General features: G+C 44.2%; 2 protein-coding genes across 3 annotated transcripts in view; one reads left to right on the top strand and one right to left on the bottom strand.

Annotated features, from left to right (window-relative positions):
- Positions 1 to 1121: 1121 nt before the first annotated feature.
- Positions 1122 to 3714, bottom strand: LOC129784301 (basic proline-rich protein-like). The gene is made up of 2 exons (XM_055801957.1): positions 3016 to 3714; positions 1122 to 1276 (listed from the first exon to the last, which is right to left on the bottom strand). The coding sequence occupies exons 1-2, from the start codon at positions 3712 to 3714 to the stop codon at positions 1244 to 1246; spliced, it is 732 nt and encodes a 243-aa protein (XP_055657932.1). The 3' UTR covers positions 1122 to 1243.
- Positions 3677 to 23030, top strand: part of USP25 (ubiquitin specific peptidase 25) — a 97283-nt gene continuing 77929 nt past the window's right edge. For both annotated transcript variants that reach the window (XM_055801954.1, XM_055801955.1), the window contains exon 1: positions 3677 to 3937. In XM_055801954.1, the coding sequence (XP_055657929.1) occupies positions 3893 to 3937 (45 nt within the window). In that variant the 5' untranslated portion in view covers positions 3677 to 3892. The remainder of the gene's footprint in view (positions 3938 to 23030) is intronic.

Raw genomic sequence — 23030 nt, forward strand, 5'->3', positions numbered from 1 at the left:
CCAAAAGAGGTTTTATAAATGTGAATCCAGGGAAACTCTTCTCTAGGGTTAATTACAGAAGCTGTGCGTTTGTAGCATTTACAGCACTTTTTAAAGCATTGCTTTCTCATGGCCAATACAGCAGGTTACACATTTGCGAAAAGAAAACCAAGAAGTCCTGACTTGTAGTTCCTCAGCTGTAACAAATGCAGCCACAGTGTAATTAAAGCCCTAAATAAATGATGCACTTAATTAAAGACAAAAACAAGCCTATTGAAAACCAAGGGAAATAATGAGCTATTTCTTGTTGTACATGATCTTTGTATACAATAAAACATGTGCTGAAGTGTTTTGTGGTTGGCAGGCATTTGGTTTGCTCTTTACAAAAAGTGGGAAGACAAAGAAGCCTAGTGAGCAGGGGCATGGTTTGCATCCAACAGGCAGTCTTCCAATCAGAAAAGTGTGATCATTTTCTGATTTAAGAAACAGGTGAAATGAAGCTCACTGGGTACCATCACTGAGCCTGTGTCACTCTTTGGGCCTGCACAGCTGTTCATACAACCAGTCAGTGAACCATTTTGGGGAACTGATCTAGCAGAAGAAAACAACTGGTTTAGGGGGGAGGGGAGGCTGTGGTTGTATTTCAGGTGGATCTCTTCTCCAGCCCTGCTGTTGAGGAGACCATGCAAACAGGAGTAGCCTTACCAAGGGGAACAAGCAGCTGGAGGCAGAGGTTGTGCAACACATTTTCAAATGTTTAACAACCAAACCCTGTAATACTGTTAAAAGGTGAGAAGCAGCTAAGGGGAAATATGACAAACATCCGGAAAAAATATGTATAGCTACGCCTTATAATATTTAAGATACTAACGATACATTAAGGTACATTGCCCGACTTGTAACCAGCAACAGAAACAACAGGAAGGGATAAAAAAAGAGAAATACATTTCAGCTCTTGAGACTCAAGCAAATGTCACCATGCAGCCTCTGATCACTTCTCTTTCTGTGCACTAGTACCATTGATGAGACTAGCAAGAAAATGGTTGCAGCTCTGAAAGTGTGACAGCTAAATGATCATTGCACATCAGCAACAGCTCAGAAATTAAAGGACTGTGGGCTCTTTGTTAGGTAGCATGTCTCAGAAACGATATTTTATAGGTACTGCTCTGTAGATTACATGATATTATGTAAGTGGTTCTTTCTGTACTGTACCAGTGCAGGTGTGACAACTTTTGGACCTGGAGTTATCATACTGATTCCTCTGCTAGGTTTGCACAAATTCATCTGTCAATGGGATCTGAAAGCAGAAAAGGAAGGAAGGGTAAAACCAAGCAATCCGCTTTAACTTCTTCTGAAGTGATAGTTCCTTGACATATTAATGACACTAAAGAATACTAATATCATCAAGTCAAGATCTCTTTCTAAATCGTGGCCCCGATAAAACTGTTAGTATTTTCTGATGAGGTATGAATTCCAGTCTTGTGCTCAATGTACTTCATATAGAACTTGTGCTGCAAACTTAACATGAAACTCCGTTCTGTCTGGTTTCCAGCAACACCATATGTACGACAGAATCCTAATTTGCATGGCTATGGTTCAGATTATGTCAGTATTTCAATGATAAATCCCTGTCTCAGGAGTGGATTGCTCAGCCTTTTTTTATTTGAAGGAAAGTGAGGAAGGGAAGGAGCCCTCAAAAGTGACAATTGCGTTGGTAGGGGGGTTTAACAGAAGATAATACTTTGTCATCCCATCCTGATTTGAAGTAAGTTGGACAAAAAGTAAAATTTCTTTCCAGTGCTTTACTTTTGGCCACATTCTATCCATCAGGGAAGCTCTTCCACCGAGTCAACTGAAACAGGGAAAAGACTTGAAAAAATTATTGCAAGAGAAATGTATTTTCTTTTTCCAAAAAAATGCTACATTGAGGCAAATATTTTCAAATAATATAAACATTGAATAGCTTTGATGAAAATTATCTGAACACAAATAGTGCAGCCTATGTCAAAGACACAGTGTAGGAGCTGCAAAATTGCATGAGAAAAAGCATGGCTAGATATTGGAAGAGAAGGACACAGGGATTAGTCTGGCGCTTTGGTACAGCAGCACTACAGGAAACTTCTCTTGGAAAACCCCGAACTCCTGCTATCTTTCTACATGCAGTCATCAGTCTGAACAGAGATCATTTCTGCTCTTCTCCCTAGAAAAGTAATTCGCAAGCCGTTTCTGCTCTCATTGCATTACCTGCATAGTTCCTTGTCTTTTGCACCAGAAAATCTTTGGGAGCATTAATTTTAAAAATCGCCTTGTATATTGCAGCCTGAAATGCTGTTTCACGTTTGAACTGATACAATCTATTAGCAACAAAGCTGAGAAGAGCAAATACTGATCGAATCGCAACACCTCCCGCACAGAAGCGCCAGTGGAAGGGCAGCGTTTTGCGGGCTGCGCTCGCGTTTGACTCAAGTCCAAGCTGCAGGCGGCGGCGTCACGGCCTGAGAGCCTCCGCTGTAACCACTCAGCCCGTGCGGCGGGGCCGGGGGTACGGAATTACGAGCCGCCAGCGCTCCGGCGGGTGAGGCACCCGAGCGGGCCGGGGCTCACTGCGCTGCTGCCCGCTCCCGCGCCGGGTGCCCGGGGCGCCGCGAGCGGCCCCGCCCGCCTCAGCCCGCCCCCGGGCCCCGCCCCGCCCGCTGCCACCGCCGGCCGCGCTGCCGCCGCCCCGGGGCCCCGCCGCTCCCGCGCTTCTGCCCAAGCGCCTGCGGGACGGCCCGGCACCCCCGGGGCTCGCCCACGCTGGCCTTCCCCGCCCGGAGCACAGGCCGAAGCTGAGCCCTTCCCCTCCCTCTCCTGGCCTCCGCTCCGCGGCGCCCGGGCACGGTGCCCTTCCCCATACCGCGCACCCCGCGGTGCCACGCTTCAGTGCCGGCTGCCGGGACCCGAGGCGTCCCCGCACTTTAATCAGCAGCGAAACAGTTAAAGGACGTTCCCGTTTAATGTGAACGCTGCACACCGTACCACCGCCTCCGAGCTCACCCCGCTAAAGCGAAGTAGGGAGGGAAGATGTGACACTTGAGGTGCCGTTTGGCGCTCAGCTTTGTCGCCGCTACGAGCGCCCCGCGCTGCAGCTGTCTGAGATTTCCTGCAAACCTCCCGCAGAGCGCCGGGTCCTTGAAGGCGAACGGCGCCGGTGCCTGCCGGGCCGGGCCGGGCCGACCGCAGGGCGGGCCTCGCCGCCGAACGGCCCCTGCGGCCCCGGGGCCGCTCGCCTTCGTCAGGCCGCGGCTGCGGAACGGGGGCAACTCCGCCGTCCCTCGGGGCGCAGCGCTGTGGGGCTGCCCCGGCGAGGGGCGGAGTGAAGCCCGCAGCCGGCGGGAGGACGCGGGGCCCTTTCCCGGCGGAGCGGCCCGGGCTGCTCCCTCTGGGCACGAAGCCAGGCCGGTGCTGTCCCGCGGGGTGGGGAGCGCCGCCGCCAAGATGGAGGCGGCCGGTGTAAATACCGCGGAGAAGGGGCAGGGTGGCGGCCCCGCCGGCGGCGGGCGAGGGGGGCAGCCGCGGCGGCGGGGGACTCCGCCCGGGGCAGGTGCTCGGGGCGGCGCTGCCGGGCGGCGGTGGCGCGGGCCGAGGCGAGGGCGGGGCCGGCGGCGCGCTCGGCTCTCCGGGCTCGCTGGGCGGCGGCGGGGGCGGCCGCGCTGGGAGTGACAGCGGGGCCTGAGCGGATCCGCGCTGCCCCATGCCGGCCGCCCGCCTCGGCGGCCCGCCCGCCTGGCGGTGACTCGGGCTCCCCCTCCCGCCCCTCCTCCTCCGCCGCCTCCTGCTCCGCTCGCCCAGCCCGGGCCCGGCCCAGCTGCTGCCGCACGGCGCCGCCGCCGCCCGCCGAGCCCGGGGCGCAGCCGGGAGTCGCGCGGGGGCCATGACGGTGGAGCAGAACGTGCTGCAGCCCGGCGGCGCCGCCAAGGTGAGACACCGGCCCGGGCCGCGCACTGCGCCGCGCCGCGGGGGCCCGCCCGCTGCGCCAGGGCCCGGCCTGGCAGCCGGCTGCGCGCCCCTCGCCGAGTCCCTGCCCGCCGGCCTCGCCCGGGCCTGGCCCCCACCCCCTCCCGGAGCCGCTCCTCTCCAGCGCGGCTCCGGCGGCCGCCCAAGCCCCCGCCCCGCCGGCAACTTTTCTCCCCCCCTGCGCGGGGGTCGCAGCCTCCCCGCTCCCTGCGGCCGCACGGGCCCGCGGGAAGCGTCCCCCGGCCGAGCGGGGGCCCCGGCCTTCCCTGTGCCGCGGCCTCCCCCAGCCCCTGCCGCTTCAGCGCCGGGCTGCGGCGGGGCGACCGCGGAGGCGCCGGGGAGCGCGGCCGGGCAGCGGGGGGCCGCCGTCAGCCCGGCCCCGCGTCAGCCCCCCTCCGGGCCGGCTCCTGGGGCCGGCGAGCGGGCGGCCGCGGGCTGGGAGGGCGGCGGGGCCGCGGGCGGGCCTGTTGCACTTGCGGAGCGGCAGGACGGGGGGCGGCGGCCGGTGAGGGGCTGCCGAGCCCCGGCGGGGCTTGACGGGCTGGGAGGGGGGATGCTGCACATGCACGGCGTGACCCTGCATCGCGCCTGCTAAAGGTGAACGCTATTTCCAGCGTGTGACACAGGCGCGCCGTGACGCTCTTGCTGGAGTAAGAAGGTGCTGGGTTTGGGGACTGCTGTTAACGTGCCTCGGGAATGGGGTTAAACGAGTGGCAGTGCTTGGGGATCTGCTGTGCACTAGGAGCTGCTGGAAAATGTTTCCTTATTAAAAAAAAAAAAAAAAAAAGCCTTCTAAAGCTCTTCTTTCCTTGAAGTGAACTGAACTGGCCAGTGAAAAAGAAAACTAAAATTTAAATTTCAGTGCTTTTTAAATTACTTTTAAAAAAGTAACTGTTGCTCTTTAATGCAGCTGTTCTGGTTAGTGATGTGACTCCCAGGCTCCCCTGTGTGTGATGTGCCTTCCCTGATTATTATTATTATTTTTTTTAATGGCATGTGATGCTTTTATAAGAGAATAAAGGTATATGTGGTTTGGCATAGGCATTGTGGAAGTTAAATGGCTCCAGTCATAAGGGTGGACAGTGGGAATGCAATGATGAGAGTGTAATTGGTTAAAGTGGTACAACTTACTTCAGGGAGCTCATTTGGAGGGAGAGGCGTGTCTCGCCAAAGGCTGCTATCATAGTTGGAAGTACTTAGCACTGATTTTGGCCGCTTAAGCAGGAAGGCAAGGGCTGGACAGACTGATTTTGTTTCTTCGTTCCTCAGTTGGTAGTGTTGTCAGTTGGAGCATGCTAGCAGGCTAACGTAGCAGAATTTTGCTGCCAAGTCCCGTGCTACGTGTGTCTTCTGCGCTTGACAACTTCATTTGTTGCTGCTGTGAACCTGACAAATTTTGTGAGCAAGGTTAACTTTTACAAAACCTGTTGTTGATGGTTTAATTAAATAATCCCTTAATTGTCGCATCAGATAATTTATTATGTAATACCTGTTACACACTGGTCGGAGCTGCTGGTTTGCGCTTTCTGTCAGTAACCCTGAAGGTTACAGTTTTCAGCTAAACTACTGCTTGCAGGTCAGTAGTTCAGGACTACTTTAGTTGCAAATCAAGGATAAGCTTTAAGGGTGGCTGGAGACTGTGGTATATCACCTGGTAATCTGCGCTGCAGTAAAAAATGAAAGTACCAGTAATTCTGAAGTTGTAATCAGCATCTGTGGATGATGGTTCCTTGTGTAAGTATCTAGAGAAACTCTAAAATAGCAAGCTTTTTTCATGGCAGGGATTTTCATTTTTACTTCTGTTGAATCATCTGATTAGTACATTATTTGAAACTCCTTGTTACCTATCTTATCCCTAGCCACATGCTGGGGTGGGTGGAGAAAGGGCAATCTTGAAAATATTTTGCAAAAAAATACTATTTGACTCCAAAGTGAGTATCTAATTTTAGTGACACTAATGAATAGCTAATTGGATGGCGAACTTTAACATCGTTCAGTTTGTTTGCGTGTAAGAAGAAAAATTGTGAAGGTATAGTGCGCTGATTAATGGTTGAAAGGTGGAGAGGTTACCATACCACTAACTCACTGTCTTCCCTCAAAAGAAGAAAATCCCATGCTCCACAAATAAGGAGAGTTTGTTCTGGAGACCTCAAAGTTTGTCATGATTGTTTTTTGTTAGTGTGAAGAAACCACATACAAGCAGAAATATATTGGGTTTCCAAGAGATGCCTGAGTCATCAGCATACCTTATTCAGAGCTGTGGTTCCCAACATTGTTCATCAGATGTTTTCTTACAGTCATACAGGAAGTATGTGTCAAACTTCAGCAGTACTTGAAGATGTAAGTTTGTATTAATAAATGCTCTTGGCTACAAACAGTTCATTTCCCACTGAAGCTATCTTTAGTTTATTGTGTAGTTAAATCGTCTGGATCGGGTCGAAAGAAATTTTTTCTTTCATGTTTACTGGCCATCTTGACTCCTAGTTAAAGCTTATATTTCCTGGAGCAAATAATCACGTCACAGCTCTCTTGTGCTTCTCTAATGTTGTTAGGTGTCTGTGGGTTATCTGTAATGTTCGTATTTATAGACGACAGCATGTGAATAAAGGTAAATGGCCAGGCAAGTTAAAAAAAAAAAAGTAGCTTTTCATTTTGTCTTGTCTGTGTTTCTGTCCAGTAGAAGCCTTTTTGGCTGGCTTCTTGCTGCTGAAGAGCTAAGGCATGTGTGTTGCAGTATCCCCTGTACTCCAAGCAGTCCTGCACCACTGCCACGGGGGCAGCTTGTGTTGGTGCACGTGAATCTTCCTCCCAGAGGAAGATGGTCCCAGGCTGCCCCTGGTGCTGTGCAGACCCTTCCCTCGGCCACTGTCCTTTACACAGCGGGTTCAGCAACAGGGGCTGGGGTGAATGGTGGTTTTTCTAGTAATTGGAAGAAATAATCTGGAGAGGTCATACATGTTTCAGTGGTGTCTCATCTGTAAGTGGTAGTTACTGTGTGGTCATCTCAAAACAGCAGCATGAAGAAGCTGTTTTAAAGGGTGATGCTTAGCTGGCCTCTCAGCAATGTGTATTATCAAGTTCTGCTGCTTCTGGAGAGAGACTGAGTGTTGGTTGATACATGATGGACTTAAAGCGTTTTATCTGTCCTTTGGTTTCCCACACCCACTGTTATTTCAGACCTGTGATTCAGATTCAGGAGCATATTGGCAGTCTAATCAGAGGAGTAGTAGAATAAAGTTAGGTGTGTCAGCACAGTTAGTACTTTGTGTTTGGGTTTTTTTGTTTGTTTGGGGTTTTTTTTGTTTAAGAAGCACAAACATTTAAGGATATTTACCACTTGAAACAATGCATGGCTTAAAGCAAGGTCTAATACTACTTACTTCCTTTACCTTGCTCTTGTTTGGGGTAGTAAGGAGGACATTGTGCTAGCTTGTGCGTGCTTCTGCTCTGATCATCCCATGTGTTTGATGTACTTACTGAAAAATCTACATAATATGGTACTGACTGCTTATCTTTCCTGAAAGCAATGGCCACTGATTTCTTAGTACTGTGGTACTTCTTCATATGGAAGATGGCAGTCATACGTCTCCAACAATTGAAATAGGGATGTTGATGCAGCCCTGAATGGCAGGAGGTGATCACAAAGAGCATCTACCGAGGAACTGGTGTGCAAGAAAGGTATTATGGGAGTTGTGCTTATTTTTTATTTTTATTTTTTCTTCACCTCGGTAGGTGGCAACCTTCTGAGGATACAGCCTTTAAAATCTTTGTGTTCTAATCAGTTGAGTTCAGGGTTGCCTGCCTGCCTGACTCTCCAGTGGATCTGAGAGGCTCTGGCTCCTGCTCTCATCATGTGACCAGAGCTGCTCTGGCCTGTGACCAACACGCAGGTGTCCTCTCCTGAGAAATGCACCCCAGGTCATGTAATGAGGATGGGTTACATATCTGCCCGTGAACGGGCTGGGCTGCCTGTGTTTGGACTGTGTAGCAGGCAGGCCCCTTGAATATGCTTGAATATGGGGGGTTATGCCTGCTACTACTGCTGGTCTTGAAGGCTTTATTACCTCTTTTGGCCAATAACCAGACTGATTTACTGGATACGTTTGCACCATCTACTAAGTAATTTGCAGAAATTATTTGAAGTGCTATGGAGTTATGCTTTTAGATATACACACACCTCATTATGTATTAAAAAAAAAAAAGTTCTTATTACTTGTAGTTACACCTTCTACATAGATTCCTGTTTCGGGTTTTCTGAAAGCTAAAGCAAGGTGCGAAAAGGTCAGTGTTTCAAAGTAATTTGGAAAGCCCTTGTCAGACTGGTATGCTGAATGCTTTCTGGTTTTGTGGATGTTCTGATGGATTTTGGTGGGAGGATGTGTGGGTGTGGTTAGGTTTGGTTGGGTATTTTTGTGGTAGCTATGCAATCCTGCTGAATCTTGGAATTTTTTTCTTGGTATAGTGTAATATCAATCTGTACCTTTCTGTAAACCTTCAATAGCATTTTTGCTTGTTGCATTGTAGAAAACCTTTCACAAAAGTTCAGTAATAATTTTGATTGTTGTAGCAGGAGCTTACAACTATAGCCTCTGTCTGAAATAATCGCTTTAAATATCTTCTGGTTTATACATTGAAAGAAAAATACTGTTTCAGAATATGATAATGTAAGATGTATACATTTCCTGTTAACCTTTTATACTATTATTTTAAAATATCTTTATTGCTCCCTAAATATATATATATATTTTTAGGATAACCCTGTATCTACAGCTACTAGGAGCAGCAGCTACAAAAGATGATGGAACTCATCAGCTTCTATGAAGAGGTCAAAAAGCTGATTACCCATGTCTCAAAACAGAAAAATATTTCACATTTTTAAGTGTTTTGTAAAGATAAGTGGGAGGATAATTGAACAGTTGTTTTTCTTGCACTTTTACGCCTGAAAGAAAGGATATGTTAAAGCAGGAAGTTGCATCTCTTTAATCCTGTGAATTCTGTTGGTGTTCATGGCCTTCTTTAACTGAAGAGAAATAAAAGATGTATTTTCTGTTCTGGTTTTGGCTACATCTTCTCTTCTTCCTGGCTGAAGAACCCACCCAAGTGTTGACAGTGATTATTCAATCTGCGAGAAGCTGGCACTGTAACTTCAGTGACGTGCATGCTTGGGTTGAGGGATGTCCTGGGATGCTGGGGACTGGTGCAGTGGCAGGGTTGTTAAATCTACCCATGCGCCAGCTGAGTTGGGGGCTGCCTTTTCAGGCTGGTCTGAGATCTTTGCAGAACTGGCTGGGAGGTGTCTAACCTTCGCACGTCACCTCTGCCAGGAATTATTTGGGGTGCTGCATCAGTCACCCCGTTACAGCCATTGCTGCTGGTGCCAGTGGAGGAGGCGGTTATTGAGGCACCCAGGGGTGCTTCTAGGGTTCCTGTATGTTTTATTGCTCTTAGCTTTCTGTAATCAAGATGCTGATTTGGAATTCCCAGCTGGTCGTATGGCAAAAGTTAAGAGTCAAATGTGACAGTCCTGATACTCCTTAGCTTAAAATGTAAACAAAAAGATTAAGAGCTGTGTCTTCACTTATATATTTTCCTTTAGGAATAAATTCCTTTAAAAGCCCAACTTTTGGTTTTGTTAAAATCCTTGAAGTGAATTTAAAGAGAATATTAAAACCTTTTAAAATTTGGAGGGGTGTGTGTTGCCAGGACCTGGACCTAGACAGGAAAGTCTTTTCTACTTTCATTGAGTTGAAAAGCTGCATGTCTGGGAGCAGCTTCTCTGGGAAACAAAAGTATTGTAAGCACTTTTGCTTTCCAGTTCTTTTGTGATAACCAGTCTGATTATGTAAAGGCAGGGAAGGTTGCACCAAGTCATAGTGAAGGTTTGTGTGTGTGTTGGGTTTTTTTTGGTGTTTGGATTTTTGTTTGGTTTTAGATAGATGTGTTAAAACTTTCCCATCAAAACCCAGTGACTGAATTACTGATGTGTTGATCTTTGGTCAGCAGGTAATTTGAGAGAATTCAGCTTCTCACCAGGGGGCTGTTGACTCCTGCTTGGGGTATCAGTGTAGCATCACAATGCAAATAGCGAGCCAGAGATTAGGTTAAGTAATGTGGGAGAAGCTGTTGTGACAACATATTCCAAAATTATTTTCTGAATTCAAGGTAGATGTCGGTCTTTTTTTTGGTTCGTTTGTTTTTTCCCTGTTAGTAAAAGACCATCTCTGTTAGCTGATGATTACACCTCATCAGTTGAGGTGCTGTTAAGAAGCCAACCTACCAACCATAGGAGATAATTAACTGTAGTGAATATTAGTTCAGTTTCACTAATTCAGTGAAACTAACATAACTCGCATGTGACTTCTGCCAGAGAGCTAAGTGTACAATAGGTGGGGTGGTAACTCCTTCCATTCACTTTGGAACTGTGGTGCGCATGAAGTTCTAGTTAACGGGTGCTCAGGTATAATTAACAGGGAAAAGCTAGTACTGTAAATATCAAGTTGTATGTAAAGTGTGTAAAATTGAAACTTTTCTGATAAATTCGTTTTTTTCTCCCCCTTTTTCTTTCTTTCAAATAATAAATATAGTGATAAAGTAATCTAAAGTTGTGAGACTGAGGTAAAGATGAGGCGGTGAGATGCTTTACTGCTGAGCAGGATACAGGGACATGCTTTGTATGATGCTACAGGCTTTGGGCCAAGTAAAACGAAATACTTTTTCCTGTTTCCTGCATCACATTGGCAAATGGCATCTCTTGCTGTTTTTTTGCAAACGCTTGTAACTCTTAATTTGGCAATAAAGTGTTCTGAACAGCACATGTCTTATTTTTTAATGTTACCTTACATTAATGCTGTGCTGAATATAAATGTTGTTATAAATTGTGTTGTACCAACACACCTCAAGTAAACTTTTAGGTAGAATGGAGAGCAACTGCACTGTGTGCCATAGTTGAGGACAATCACTATTTAAAATGTTGCTTTTTTGCAACATTAAACTTTGCGTGCTTTCATTGTATTGCAGGCTTTAGATCTCTTTATCATTAGATTTCTTTAGGACTTCAGAACTTTCAAAAGACTAAGGGCTCTATAGACCACTAATAGAAAACTTTCATGAAACTTCTTTTTGAGTGATCCTGTTCATACCACCTTTCTGCTCTATGATACCCTCCCAGTTTTCAGAAGTGAGTAAAGGGAATTTGAGTCTGTCTCTTTGCTGCATGGGTTACAGCTCCCTGCCTGGATATTTGGGGTGAATACACTGGTCTGTGATCTGGAGCGGCTGTGGTGTTGTGCTCCCTTCTGCTGATAGCTGCAGGGCTGTATCTTCTGGCAGAAGGGTGGTTTTAACCTACTGGACAACGTAGTAGTTTTCCTGGTGAACATGGTGCAAAATGTGTGGTTTTAGGCTTTAACATGAATAAGATGTTAAGCAACCTTTTGAGTCAATGTTGAGACTCCTGTGATGTTGAAGAAAGAATTGGGTCCTGAGATGGTATAAAGGACGGATTGGCACACTGTCATGAGTGGGGGACACTGACAACTTCAGTCATGTGTGGCAGGCTTTGTGAGTTCTTGTCCACTTAGTTATGGACTTGTTTTCCATGTATTTAGTAACATTAATGATAAGCATTTGAAAATCAATGAAAGTATTCAATCTATATAGATGTAGACTCTTGCAGCTTAAGGCAGCACTGTTTTTTTTACAGTTAGGTTTTTGTAGTTTTCATTCTTTTTAATATGTTGTTGGCCATGTACTTTTGCTTATCTTCGCCATAATGGATGAAGTTCAGGAGCAGGTTGAAAGCCATCAGCATGAAAGTTTTCCTGAAACCTGATGTTACCTGATGATGGGACTTTAACAGAAATAGCACTGTTGTGAGAGGTGGCAACACTAAGTGTCCACACTTTTAATGTAGCTCTCTGGAGTAAGGATGTTAGAGAGGTGGAATCCAAATAACGTGATGTGGAACAGCTTGAAGGGTGGAGTGCAACTAGGTTAGCTTTGGAAACATTGCCTGACACAGATTTGTGTATGTAAAACATATACATATATATATATATTTTTAAAGCGCAACAGAAATATTGATATTTCTAAACTCTAATAATTTCTGAACTCTAATAGTTTTTATTCTGATATGCACAGCTGTGACTTGATGCTTTTGTTTATAGTAGGTCTCTGAATTATTTTAACTGGTCGATTCTTGCTGAAAAAAACAATGCCCTGCACAGCACTTCCTCTAAAATGATTCTATTATCAACTACCTGGCAACTGTCAAGCTTATCAAAGTTTAGGCATTGAGCAAATGCAGACACTGCTTAAATATCCTTGACTAAAGCTTTTTTAGCCATCAGGTGAAAACATATTTTTAAGCTTTACAATAAGCACACGTAGACAGAATAATGTATTTGATAGAAGCTTTTCAGAGGGGCATTAGCGTTTTGAAGGCATGATCCATAGCTGTTTAAATTTTATTGACCCTGGTATCTTATCGTGGTCTAGGCAGAATTTATGGAAATTAATGCACGTGATACAGTGACATTATATACACCTCTGTGGCTCCTTCCTACAAACTGACAATTCATTGTTTCCCTCATGTTGTACCCCATAGTCCAGAGGGCTCCCTTTAATTAGAACAAGGTGTTCACCTGACATTAGGGTCTGAGATGTAAAAATTTTGGTTTGTGAATTGTGTAGCTGTATTTAATGCTATCTGTTACTTTTGATGAACAGTAAATACTGGGCTTGAGTTTGTGCGTGGTTTCTGTGATAGCTGTTCTTCTCACAGCTGTACGACTTCAAGAAAAGTCAGGTACCTGTGCTGAAAATTTCTGTTCTTATTCTCAAACCACAAATTTGTTTTTCTGAATTTCAATAAAATTCAATTAAAAATCCCCACATTTTGACAAGTTGAGTTCAGCTGTGTTTTTACTAGGATTAAGCCGGACAAAAAGAAGTGTTACGTGGAAGTTGAAAATAGTATTCATTTACATTCAGGTGTATGCTTTGAGTGCTTTAAAGTAAGCATCTGGAAAAGGCTGGGTATGCACAGGCACGTGGCGTTCTTCATCATCTCTGGAAGAGGAGGAGGTGGTGAGAATAGACTCCTACTCCACTTCCCTTTTCTGTTTGGTTTCATTTCATTCCTCTGAAAATGTGCTGCTTTGAAGAAGGAATTTCTCCTCTACTCTCTTTTTTAACGCTTTCAAAAGTGCATAGGTGTAACTGGCCTGGTTAAAGGACCGAATATTGTATATTTCATTGTATCCCCAAAATCTTATGTTATGACTGAGAAAGCATTTTATATTTTTGCAGATTTTAACCTTTGCTTTGTTTTGGTACAGAATCATAGGAAAATACATAAGAGAAAGTTGGTGTTTTTTTTTAAGCTTGTAAATACGATTTTTTAAATTTTTTTTAAGCTAAGTAGCTTTTGGACAGCCTACAATTTTTCCTGTTCTTGGTATTACCTACTTTCCCGTTTGTCAGCTTCTTTTCTTGAAATTTTGCATGTGTGTCTCATGTAACTTCTCACCTGTTTGATGACCATGCTCTTTGAATTTAGACTTGCCCACTACTGTTTTCTTTTCTTACATTAGAACCTTTTAATTATTGGTGGTAGTAATTGGCAAGCTTTTTTAATTCAGGCATCTAAGCTTATAACTTTTTTTTTTTTTAATAGGGTACTAGAATTAAGTCTTCTCTTTCTCTCTGTATTCCATTACTTGTTGGGAAATTAAACAATAACCAACATCTTACTGGCAACTTCTAAAAGTTCCTTCTAGTCTTGCATGTTTTTTGTGGGACTTAGTGCTAAAAGCCACAGAGCATTTCTTGTGACAGCCCTGGCTGGACTGTAATTGTCCCCTCACTTGAAGCAGACTTGGCTGCTTTTTTGGGTACAGTCAGCTGGTCTGTTGGGTAGCCTCTGGATTTATAGACAGATTGCCCCATCATCGTCAGTTCCAGCTCTTGGTAACTTGGCGTGTTACCTTGAAGCTTTTTCTGGGCCTGATTTAAAGGCAACTGGTAAATGTGCCACCTGCTGCCTAGTGCTGAGAGGGGATGTGTGTGGTGTACAGGCTCTGCTGTGCTGTTGTGGACCAGGGAAGGAGTTTGCATCAGCCTGCTATCCCCAGCAAAAATGCTGAAGACTGTTGCTTCATGACCTTACTGAGTAGAAAAGGGGTGAAGATTTTGTTGTTGGGAGTTTATTACCTCTGTTGTTGTTTGGGGAATGTGTTGGCATAACACTGTGGCTAGGAAGGCAGCGCAGAATTAAAAATTTTTATGTTTCACATCATTTTTCAGAAATGTGAACTCCTCAGAGGAGTGTTTCATACCACTTTTATGCAAGTCAGCATGTGAAGTTTCAGCTAGGTATGCAGTGATGAAGGATGGCAGAAAGTCACTACGGTATGATAGTGCCACGCTGCTGCCAAGAGTAGGGGAGACTGACAGGGCTAAGTTACAACAAACAGCAGTTGCAAACCAAAGTTGTAAGATTTTGAGACCATGTTGTCATATATTAGAATATAACATGTTCAGCTTTCTGTGGGGGCTGAGGCAAATGTGCGTTTCAATAGAAGATAATTCAAAGTTCATTAAAAAACAAAACCAAAACAAATATTCTCAAGATTAGCTTTTTTTCTTTCTCCTTGAAAGAATACATTGCTAAATTTGCTATTTCTTTGATTTTGAGGTAGTAAAATTACATGCTGATCCTCGGTGCAAATCTCAACACATCTTTAAATACTTTAATACTTTAAATACTACAGTGTCTCCATTGTTTGAAGTTCATCTTGATTCTAATGTCATCTGCATCCATTGAGGTTACTACCTAATGAAAAGGAAAGCTGCTTGCTGACCTTCACAGGCTGACAGTCTGTGGTGTTGCAGTGGCCTTTCTGCAGGGATGCAGCACGTGCCCGTGCCTTCCTGGCGCTTGACCCAGGGAAGGCTGTCTCACCTCACCGGAGAAGCTGGAACTGCTGTCAGAAACCCATCGCCTTGCGGGCAGCCTGTTAAATACTGTCCTGGATTTTAGGTGACTTAGTTATCTGTAGCCTAGTTGTTCTGTGGAGTTTATTTGTTTTATTGCCCCCCCCCCCCCCCCCCCCCCCCCAAGCTAACAATGTGTGTCTCTTCACAGGAGTTTGTTTTTTTTTTTTTTTTCTTTTTTAAATTATTAGTGGCAGGCAGGATAAGCTATTAAATATTTTTACTGAGTGCTGCAAATAAGGGTGCATGACTTTTCTGATGGAATTTAATTTTGTAATGCACCTCAGGTTAGAATTTGGGATGATCAGTTGAGGCTGCAGGATGAGCTCACCCCTGGAAGACATCCCTGCAGTAGAGTGGAGGTACTCTCGTCCACTCTTCTTCTCCAGCTCCCTGTGTTGTCTCTCCTAACTTCTTCTGGCCCTGGGAGGGGGGCAGCAGCAGGCAGCATGATCGGGAGCTGCACACTGGCTGCTCAAGCTGCCGGGGAGCCTGGGGCTGCTGCTGAGGGTGTTGGGGAGCCCTGGGGTTGGGCCCAGCTGCTGAAGGTGGCCAGGGAGGGCGGGTGTCTCTGGGTCTGAGCACACTCTGTGATCACAAAGCCCACTTTTTAGGAATTCAGGTTAGTAATTTTTTTTTAATTGGACTAGGGGGAAAAGTCTTTATTGAAAGGCGTTCTGTTAATTTTTTTTCTTCCTATTCAAAATAGACAGCTGAGCTCTCTGCCCAAATGCGTCCTTGCTATTGAATAATACCATGGAATCTTCATAATACAGACTTATCTTAAAAATTGCAGTTTGACTTTTGTTTAGGATTTCTGGGCTATAGTAGTCTGAATTTTGTGTGGAAAAATTGTTTGTGAAACCTCCCCTGGTATTGCTTACCTAGGACACGTAGTGGAGTTGTTTGAGGTGAGGTGGGATCTTTGATACTTGTGCCATTAACAGTTGCAGTAAATTCAATCTTTCTAGGTGTGAACACCCAAACCAGGGAGCTGAGTGCAGCACACAGGGCTTCAGCCCATGCAGGAGTAGCCCTGAGCATGTGTGTTCCTTTGCAGGACTGCTGAGACATACCAGGAGCATCAGATCCCTGTTGTATGAATTTTCTATCGATTTCTTTTTGGAGTAAGTTTTCTGCAGTAGTGCCCAAGTAGGAGAAGGATTGCGAGAGTCTTCCCCCCCGGCCCCGTTTATCTCGCTAGATAAAAACAGGGTTAAAATAAAGGCAGAGAAACAACTCATTCTCATAAGGCTGCTGCTCCACAACAGTTTAATCTGGTGGAAATAGGCACAGCCTTGGTCTTGCCCTCTCCCCCCTGTGGCTCTCACAAAGTCAGCAGGAAATTAATTAAAAGCGAAGAGTGGCTTTATGATAGTTTATTGAGAGCCTGGGCTGGCTTGCTGGAGATTCAGGCAAGAGGTGGTGCTGGCTCAAAGGCAGGGGTGGCTCGTGGCCAGACCGGGTGGCATCTGGCAACACCAGCCTAGGCTGGCCCATACTGGCAGGAGCTACTGCCTGGGAAGGGCAGCTGACTTGTCAGGAGCAGCTTGTGGTCTGACAGCCCCTTCAAATGTTATTGTTCGCAAGTATTTGCAGGGACTGGGATCCCACAGATCTGAGGACTCTTGCAGCTTTCTTGCAGCTTCCAGAGTTGGTTCTATTTTTTTCCTGGAGTGTTCCTCATTATCCAGCAGGGTGAGGAAGGCGAAGGGGCTAGCTTGATGTTGTTTTCTTGGGAACTCTTACATACTGTGCAGAGCAGGGTGAGACTGGCATGATGGCTATATGGGGGGGAAAAAAAAAACAATATCAAAAGAGCTAAACACTTGAATGGGCTGGTAGGACTGCCCTCTCAAGTTGAGATGTAGGTTTTAGCCTTTCAGTGACAGATAATAAATGGGTGATGAAAGGACTGTTGAAGAGCCTGAAAAGTGAGCTGGAATAGCTTGTGTTTGGCATGATGGATTAAACAGTGATTGGGATGTAAAGGAAAATATCTCAAAGTGGGAAGTTAAAATGTGGATCTTCACAGCGTTGTTTTAGACGTTGGAAAGACAAGATTTTTATGAATTATTTGACAGACATTCAAAAAGACTTTTTTAATAGCTGCTACAGTAAAATTATGATGGCCTGGGCAATAGTCTTTCCTGTGAGGAGAAAGCTTGTGTCTTGGTGATACTGCCAGGGCAGACACTGTAAAGTGTAATGTTTAGGCATGTCTATGAACAGAAGAAAAAAATTAAGAAGGGAGCTTTTACAACAGAAAGTAGCCAGGAGTGATTGTGAAGTGTGTATGTGTATATATATGTGTGTGTATGTATGCATATGTTTATATACACAGCGAGTTAGCTGTATATCTGTTGTCCTCCAGCTGCCGCCTCCTTTCTGTCTGTGTAGTGTCACCTGTCATTGAGCCCACTGGTTTTAATGTGCTGTGGCTTGTACATGCCGTTCGCAGCTTTCTTGGTGCTGGAGTCTGAACATGTTGAGGTGGGACTGGGATGTGAACTGAGGCTGCAGCATGCCGCTGGTACGTGGTGCTGCCCAGCTGTTTTCCACGGGTGGGTTCTTGGAGGAATCCTTCAGAATTTGTACATAGTTTACAGGGAAGCTGTACCGGTGCTTTGAAAGACCCCCCTACTGCTACCAATAACGCTAATCGCCCATCAGGTTTGGATTGGAGCAGAGATATTTTTGTTAATTATTGTCACAGTTAATGGAGTGTGTAAGAATCAAAAGCGATTTTTGTAAAGCAAGTTTTCCTGTGGCCATTCCAGTGAATACAACCTGAAGTTGCAGCTAGTTAAATGAAACTAAAAATCTCATTGATTTGTATGGTAGTTAATTTTTAGAGCTGCTGTCATTAATATTGGGAAGCTCACTACTGTGCTGAGCATGGTGGTGGTTTAAAACATACAGATGTCAAAACTCAATAACTTTACGTTTCTGACACCTTTTGTGTTTTCAGTAAGTAGTAAGGCTGTTATCGTCTCTTGATTATCAACCTTTCAGTGAAGCATGTTTAGGAGTAATCAGAGCTAGAAGTGTGAAGCTTAGCAATTCTTCACTTGAGCAACAGTGTTCATAAATCAGCTCATAACCTAATTTTAAGATAGAACTTCAATCATGTTTTTGTTGGTTGTTCGTTCTTTGGTTTGGAGGACTGATTTTCAACAATGTTACTTTGATGGAAATGACAAAAGTTTTTGAGCCAGTTAATACTACTGTTGTCATAGGTCACACCATTTATTATTGTGGTCTTGTAAGTTACTTTAAACGGCTTTGCTGTCCTCCTAGTGCTTGCTCTTGCTTTGTCTTTATAGTGGCTGCTCCTGTTGCCTTCAGCCACTGTTTTCTTCGTTGTTGTTGTTATTTTATTTTGGTTTGGGTTTTTTCAGTCGAGAAAAATGGAATCTCTTCATAATATAACCGGAACATGTTTAGTTGTAATCCAGGCAATAGACCTGCAGCGCAATTGAGTTGGAGTCCAGGGCTGAGTTTCAGTACTTCTGTGGCCTGAGGGGAAATGAGACAAAATCCACTAAATGCGTGCAAGGAAGTGTGTTTCTGTTGCTTTCAGAATGCTCTCCATGTTACTGTATCTACGTACTCGGTGGTGCCTCTTCCAGCTGCATTATTACTCGAATTCTTTAGCACCCCAGAATTTGCCTAGGAAGTTCCATATATAATGAAGTGATGCTTCCCTCTTGCTTTACTCTTCTCCCTCCTGAGCTGTGTAAGAAATCTGGTTTTAGGTTCTCATTCCTTCCCTGTGCTGTCCGTGTAAATGTGGAAGAAAGGGTGTGAGGCCACATTTCCTGCCTGTGGGTGGAAGGGTTTGGAAAGTTCCTGACTTTCTCCCTGTGAACTGACAGGGTTTACTGCTCATTGCAAGAGTATTCCCCACGTAGGTGATGATTTGGATCACATTTAACTTCTGTGATTTTGCAAGTGTGTGTAACTATCTGAGGTGGGTTTGCCTTATATTTACTGTCAGTAAATACAAACCAAACTCCTCAAGCCTCTCTAAAATCTCATTTGGAAAAGATTAAATATTTGCTTGAATTAAAATAAATTTGTGTTAGATGTTAAGAGTAAATGAGAGTTCATTTTTTTGGGGGGGGGGGGGGCAGGCGGGGGGCTGCATATGTAAGGCTCGGAATAGCGACTGTTTACATGAATGCATGCTCTTGTGTTGTGTAGAAACCTTAATATCAAATCTTGACGTTCCTTGAAAAGTCACTTGTTAAAGCATTTTCAGTTGAAGCAGTACAGCTTTGTTACTGCCCATGGAAGCCATAGAAATATGGTGAAAGTGTTCTGAGTGTTGTCTTATAAAGAATAGAGGTTATATAGCACAATGACTAAGACGAATCCTTCCTTTACTTTTTCGGGGGGGACGGGGACGACACGACGGGACGGGGACTGTATGCAAATAAGTAATGCACTCAAGCCTCTTCCCCATTAAACTTTTGTTTGGTCCAGGCTGTTGCTGGCTGAAAGTTACTGCCCTACAGTGTGCCCTTTTGCCTCCTTGAAGTAAGTGTGCTTTCAGTCCAGTTGCAGGTGGGTAATTACCTACCTTGCACAAGCTGCTGCTGTAATTGGCAGGTGTTGGCAGGCTGTGCAGAGCAGTCCCAGACTGAGAGTCTGCGGTCTCTGTGCATGTCCTTTGCTCCCCACAGGTGATTTTGTCCAAGCCAAAGCTGAGATATATATTTTTATACGCACCTAAATGGAAAATGTATTTACCTACTTTCTTAGAGGGTACAGTGTCATGTAAGAGGTTTTTCTTTTTGTGACCAAATGAAAGGAAACCAACCCAGTTAGTAGATACCAGGCAAGGGAACTGAATTAATTGTGCTTTAGTAGGTACTGTAACAATGAATGCCTTCAACCAGTGCAGAGATTTAACTTGGTCTTTGCATTAGCAAAATACTGCTTCTATATACATATGCCTACTTTTAAATTTACCTATTTAGATATGTATGTTCATTTTGCACACACGCACACAGAAAAACCTTGAGGACAGAGGTGGTGAGAGCAAAGACATGCAGCGAAGCCTTCTGGAGCTGACTGTGTGTTTCCTCTGTTTCAGCTTAGCATCTTCATGGAAGGAGTCAATATTTATTTGCCTATTTGGAACTTGACCAACAGTTTATTTAGAAGGTGGTTAATGTATCTGCATTGCTGGAAGCCATAATACTTAGCAGTGTATGTGGGCCTTTTAACTGTTCCTGGGAGATATGATTAATGTGGCAGAAAATGACATTCACAGTAGTAATTGAGGGTCTTTAGTATGCTTGTCTTTTGTATGTTAACTATTCTTCATTTGTTTGTTTGTAGCAGAAACTTAAATCCTTTTTATAGAGGATTACATTCTTCTAATCTCTGTGTTCTCATTACAGCAACATCATATGAGGAAACTAGCTTATTAGTTGTCTGCAGACAGTCTGCAGCTCAGGTTACAGTAGACTTGTCTTTAATATAAAATATTTTGTACAGTGTCATTTGGGTTTTCCTCCAACAAATAGCTCTTCTAAATCGGTGTTCCACTGGAAAGCAAAGTAAGCATTTTTTGTGTGAAGGGACTGAGTCAGGATGCTGTTCTTGGCGTTTGCATTTTTCCCTTTCTTTTTGTCTCTAGTACAAGTGTTCAACCCTTGAGAAGGAAGGGATTTCTGTAGTTAGTTTTCATTATGTCCTATTTAAATGAACTGTGTAGTGAGGCAGTAGGCCCTGATTTCTTCTGGTAGTGGTTGGACCATCTTGTTTATTACTAAACATGAGACTTTTTCTGTGCTTGGAAACTGAAGAGGGTTGTTCTGTCTTCTAAGTTTGAAAATGCTTGTGTTACAAATAAAAATATTTGGATGTTTGCATGAATAAAGCCAAAGCTTACATATAATTCTTCAGAAGCTGCAGAGATGAGAAAATAAACAGATCAAAAGGTGGCTAACTTTTTTTCCCAAATTTATCTGCAGTATGATTCAGAATTAGTCAAATTGAGATTTACCTTTTTTCTGTAATTTAGCTTTTTGCTGTGATTTTTGATAAGTTGTCAGAGTTTACAGTACTGTTGTGGAACTAATTTGCGTGCAGTATCTCCCTAAGCAGATAATAGTACAGATCCTTTTCTGCTTCACTAGCTGGCACAGCTACTGAATATGCTATTGTGTGAGGTTATAAACCAGATAATCTTAATTGGGCATTTCCTGAGAGGAGGGGAGGAATGGCTGAAAAAGGAAAGAATTGGAAATAAGGGCATGTATTCCTAATACACAAATTTGGCATCCATCCAGGAAAATGGGAGAATTTCCTGTTAGTTAACATCTTCCAAGAGCTAAAAGCCTGGAGATACATATTGCATACCTCGGAGAGCCAGCGGGAAGGAGGAAGGCTGGGAATAGGTCATGCATGAAAGCCCCAGGGAACTGATTACTGCTTGGTGTGGTGGGACTGAGGGGTGTGAGCAGCTGGATCTCAGGGCGGCTATAGCATCAGTGAGCCATCCCCTTTGTCAGGCCAGGGATTTGGGTTACCCTCTAGCACTTGCACCGGCAGGGTCTGGTGTCATAGGCAGAGTCCTGGAGCTGGTTTAGAACTGAGTCAAATGCAGATCAAGCTACGTGGAGTGTGTGTGTGTGTATGTCGTGTATATGTGTGCACATGTATTGTAACGCATTTGGTGCTGCACTGTAGATATATGTGGAGTCCTGACTACTAAACTGGAGAATCTGTGCTATAGATAAACTATGGAATCACTCGTAAGTTTGAGGAAAGGATGGCGAACAGAAGTGGGTATAAGCGAATAGGATCCAAAAGAATTTCAGTAGTTGCACCTGGTTCTGTTGGAATGATCTTTTTGGATCTGCGTTTGAAGAGGGAGGTTGCTTATTAAATTGAATTAATGGACAGTGAGTTATAATTCAGAATTTGAGCCTCTCCTAATGCAAGGTTGGAAAAAGAGGGAATCGGGGAAGAGTTGTATTGAAAAAAGATGGCAACTTTTTTCTGTAGTTGTGTTCTGAATCTTCCCTCACTGACCTGACACATTAGTATAGATGCTTCAGACAATTGTAAATACTTGTATGCCACCACCTTTGGGTTTTGGATTTGCTTTAGTGTAGGGTGAGCTCTTTCGGGTATTTTTGTATTTTTGGTAAGCCTTTGAGTGAATCAAGATCATAATTGTTGAGAGTATCTACATTAGTGTTTGGGGATACTTGAGGTTCTATATGCTACAGTCACTTCAGCTCAAGTTAGCATGAGCTCTGGGAAAAGTAAAGCTTCTAGGGTAGATGTAATCAGAAGGAGCATTAATAGGAGTAAGGAGAGTGGCTCACTTTGTATGTAGAAGTCCTAAGTATTATATTAAATATTAGTTACAGTACAGAAGGGACTTAACTATTTAACAGTTGCATTAGAAATTGATGTCTGAACTTCGGTCATGGGTAACAGTGAAATATTTTTTTTTAAATCATCTATTGTACTAGAGGAGTGTAATTCAAAACAAATAAACTTTACCCATTTTGACTTCTGCAGTCTAGTACAGATGCACTAAATTAGTTACATCAAGAACTAAGTAGTATTAGCTCTCTGAATTTAGGTATGATTGTATTTCACAAACTTTGTAAGTGAAAAGAAAAACAGAAAAGAAAATTGGATCTCACACCCTTGATTAATGAATGAAGTTTGATAGTAGTTGCCTGCACTGTCATTTGTAATGAAAAGAAATATAATTACCTGTGTTAATACAGTTTCATGGGTGGTAACATATCAATATAACAGTAAAGGAGAATAATGGCAAAGTTAAACATGCAGTTGCAGGAAAGGTCTGTGTGCAGTAGAGATTGTCAGCTATATTAGATTTGAGAGGATGAGGGGAACATGGTGAATGTGTGGAAGAGAAGGCCACCAGTCAAATGGTGCCTTAAGAAGTTTTTAGCCGCCTTACGCAGTTTTATAATTGTTTCTGAAGTCCTGTTAGTCTGTTGGCAGGTATTAAGAGAACATATTGATCAGGTGGAAACAACTTAAATTACACTGGTTTTGTT

Source organism: Falco peregrinus, chromosome 4 (assembly GCF_023634155.1).
Source record: "Falco peregrinus isolate bFalPer1 chromosome 4, bFalPer1.pri, whole genome shotgun sequence".
Taxonomy (NCBI): Eukaryota; Metazoa; Chordata; class Aves; order Falconiformes; family Falconidae; genus Falco; species Falco peregrinus.

Excerpts from the sequence above, each read along its gene's own strand:
- LOC129784301 (XM_055801957.1), bottom strand. The coding sequence starts at position 3,714 with ATGGGGCAGCGCGGATCCGCTCAGGCCCCGCTGTCACTCCCAGCGCGG. Across the intron at positions 1,277-3,015 it reads CCCTACTTCGCTTTAGCGGG|ATCCCATTGACAGATGAATT; the intron begins GTGAGCTCGGAG and ends TTCTGCTTTCAG.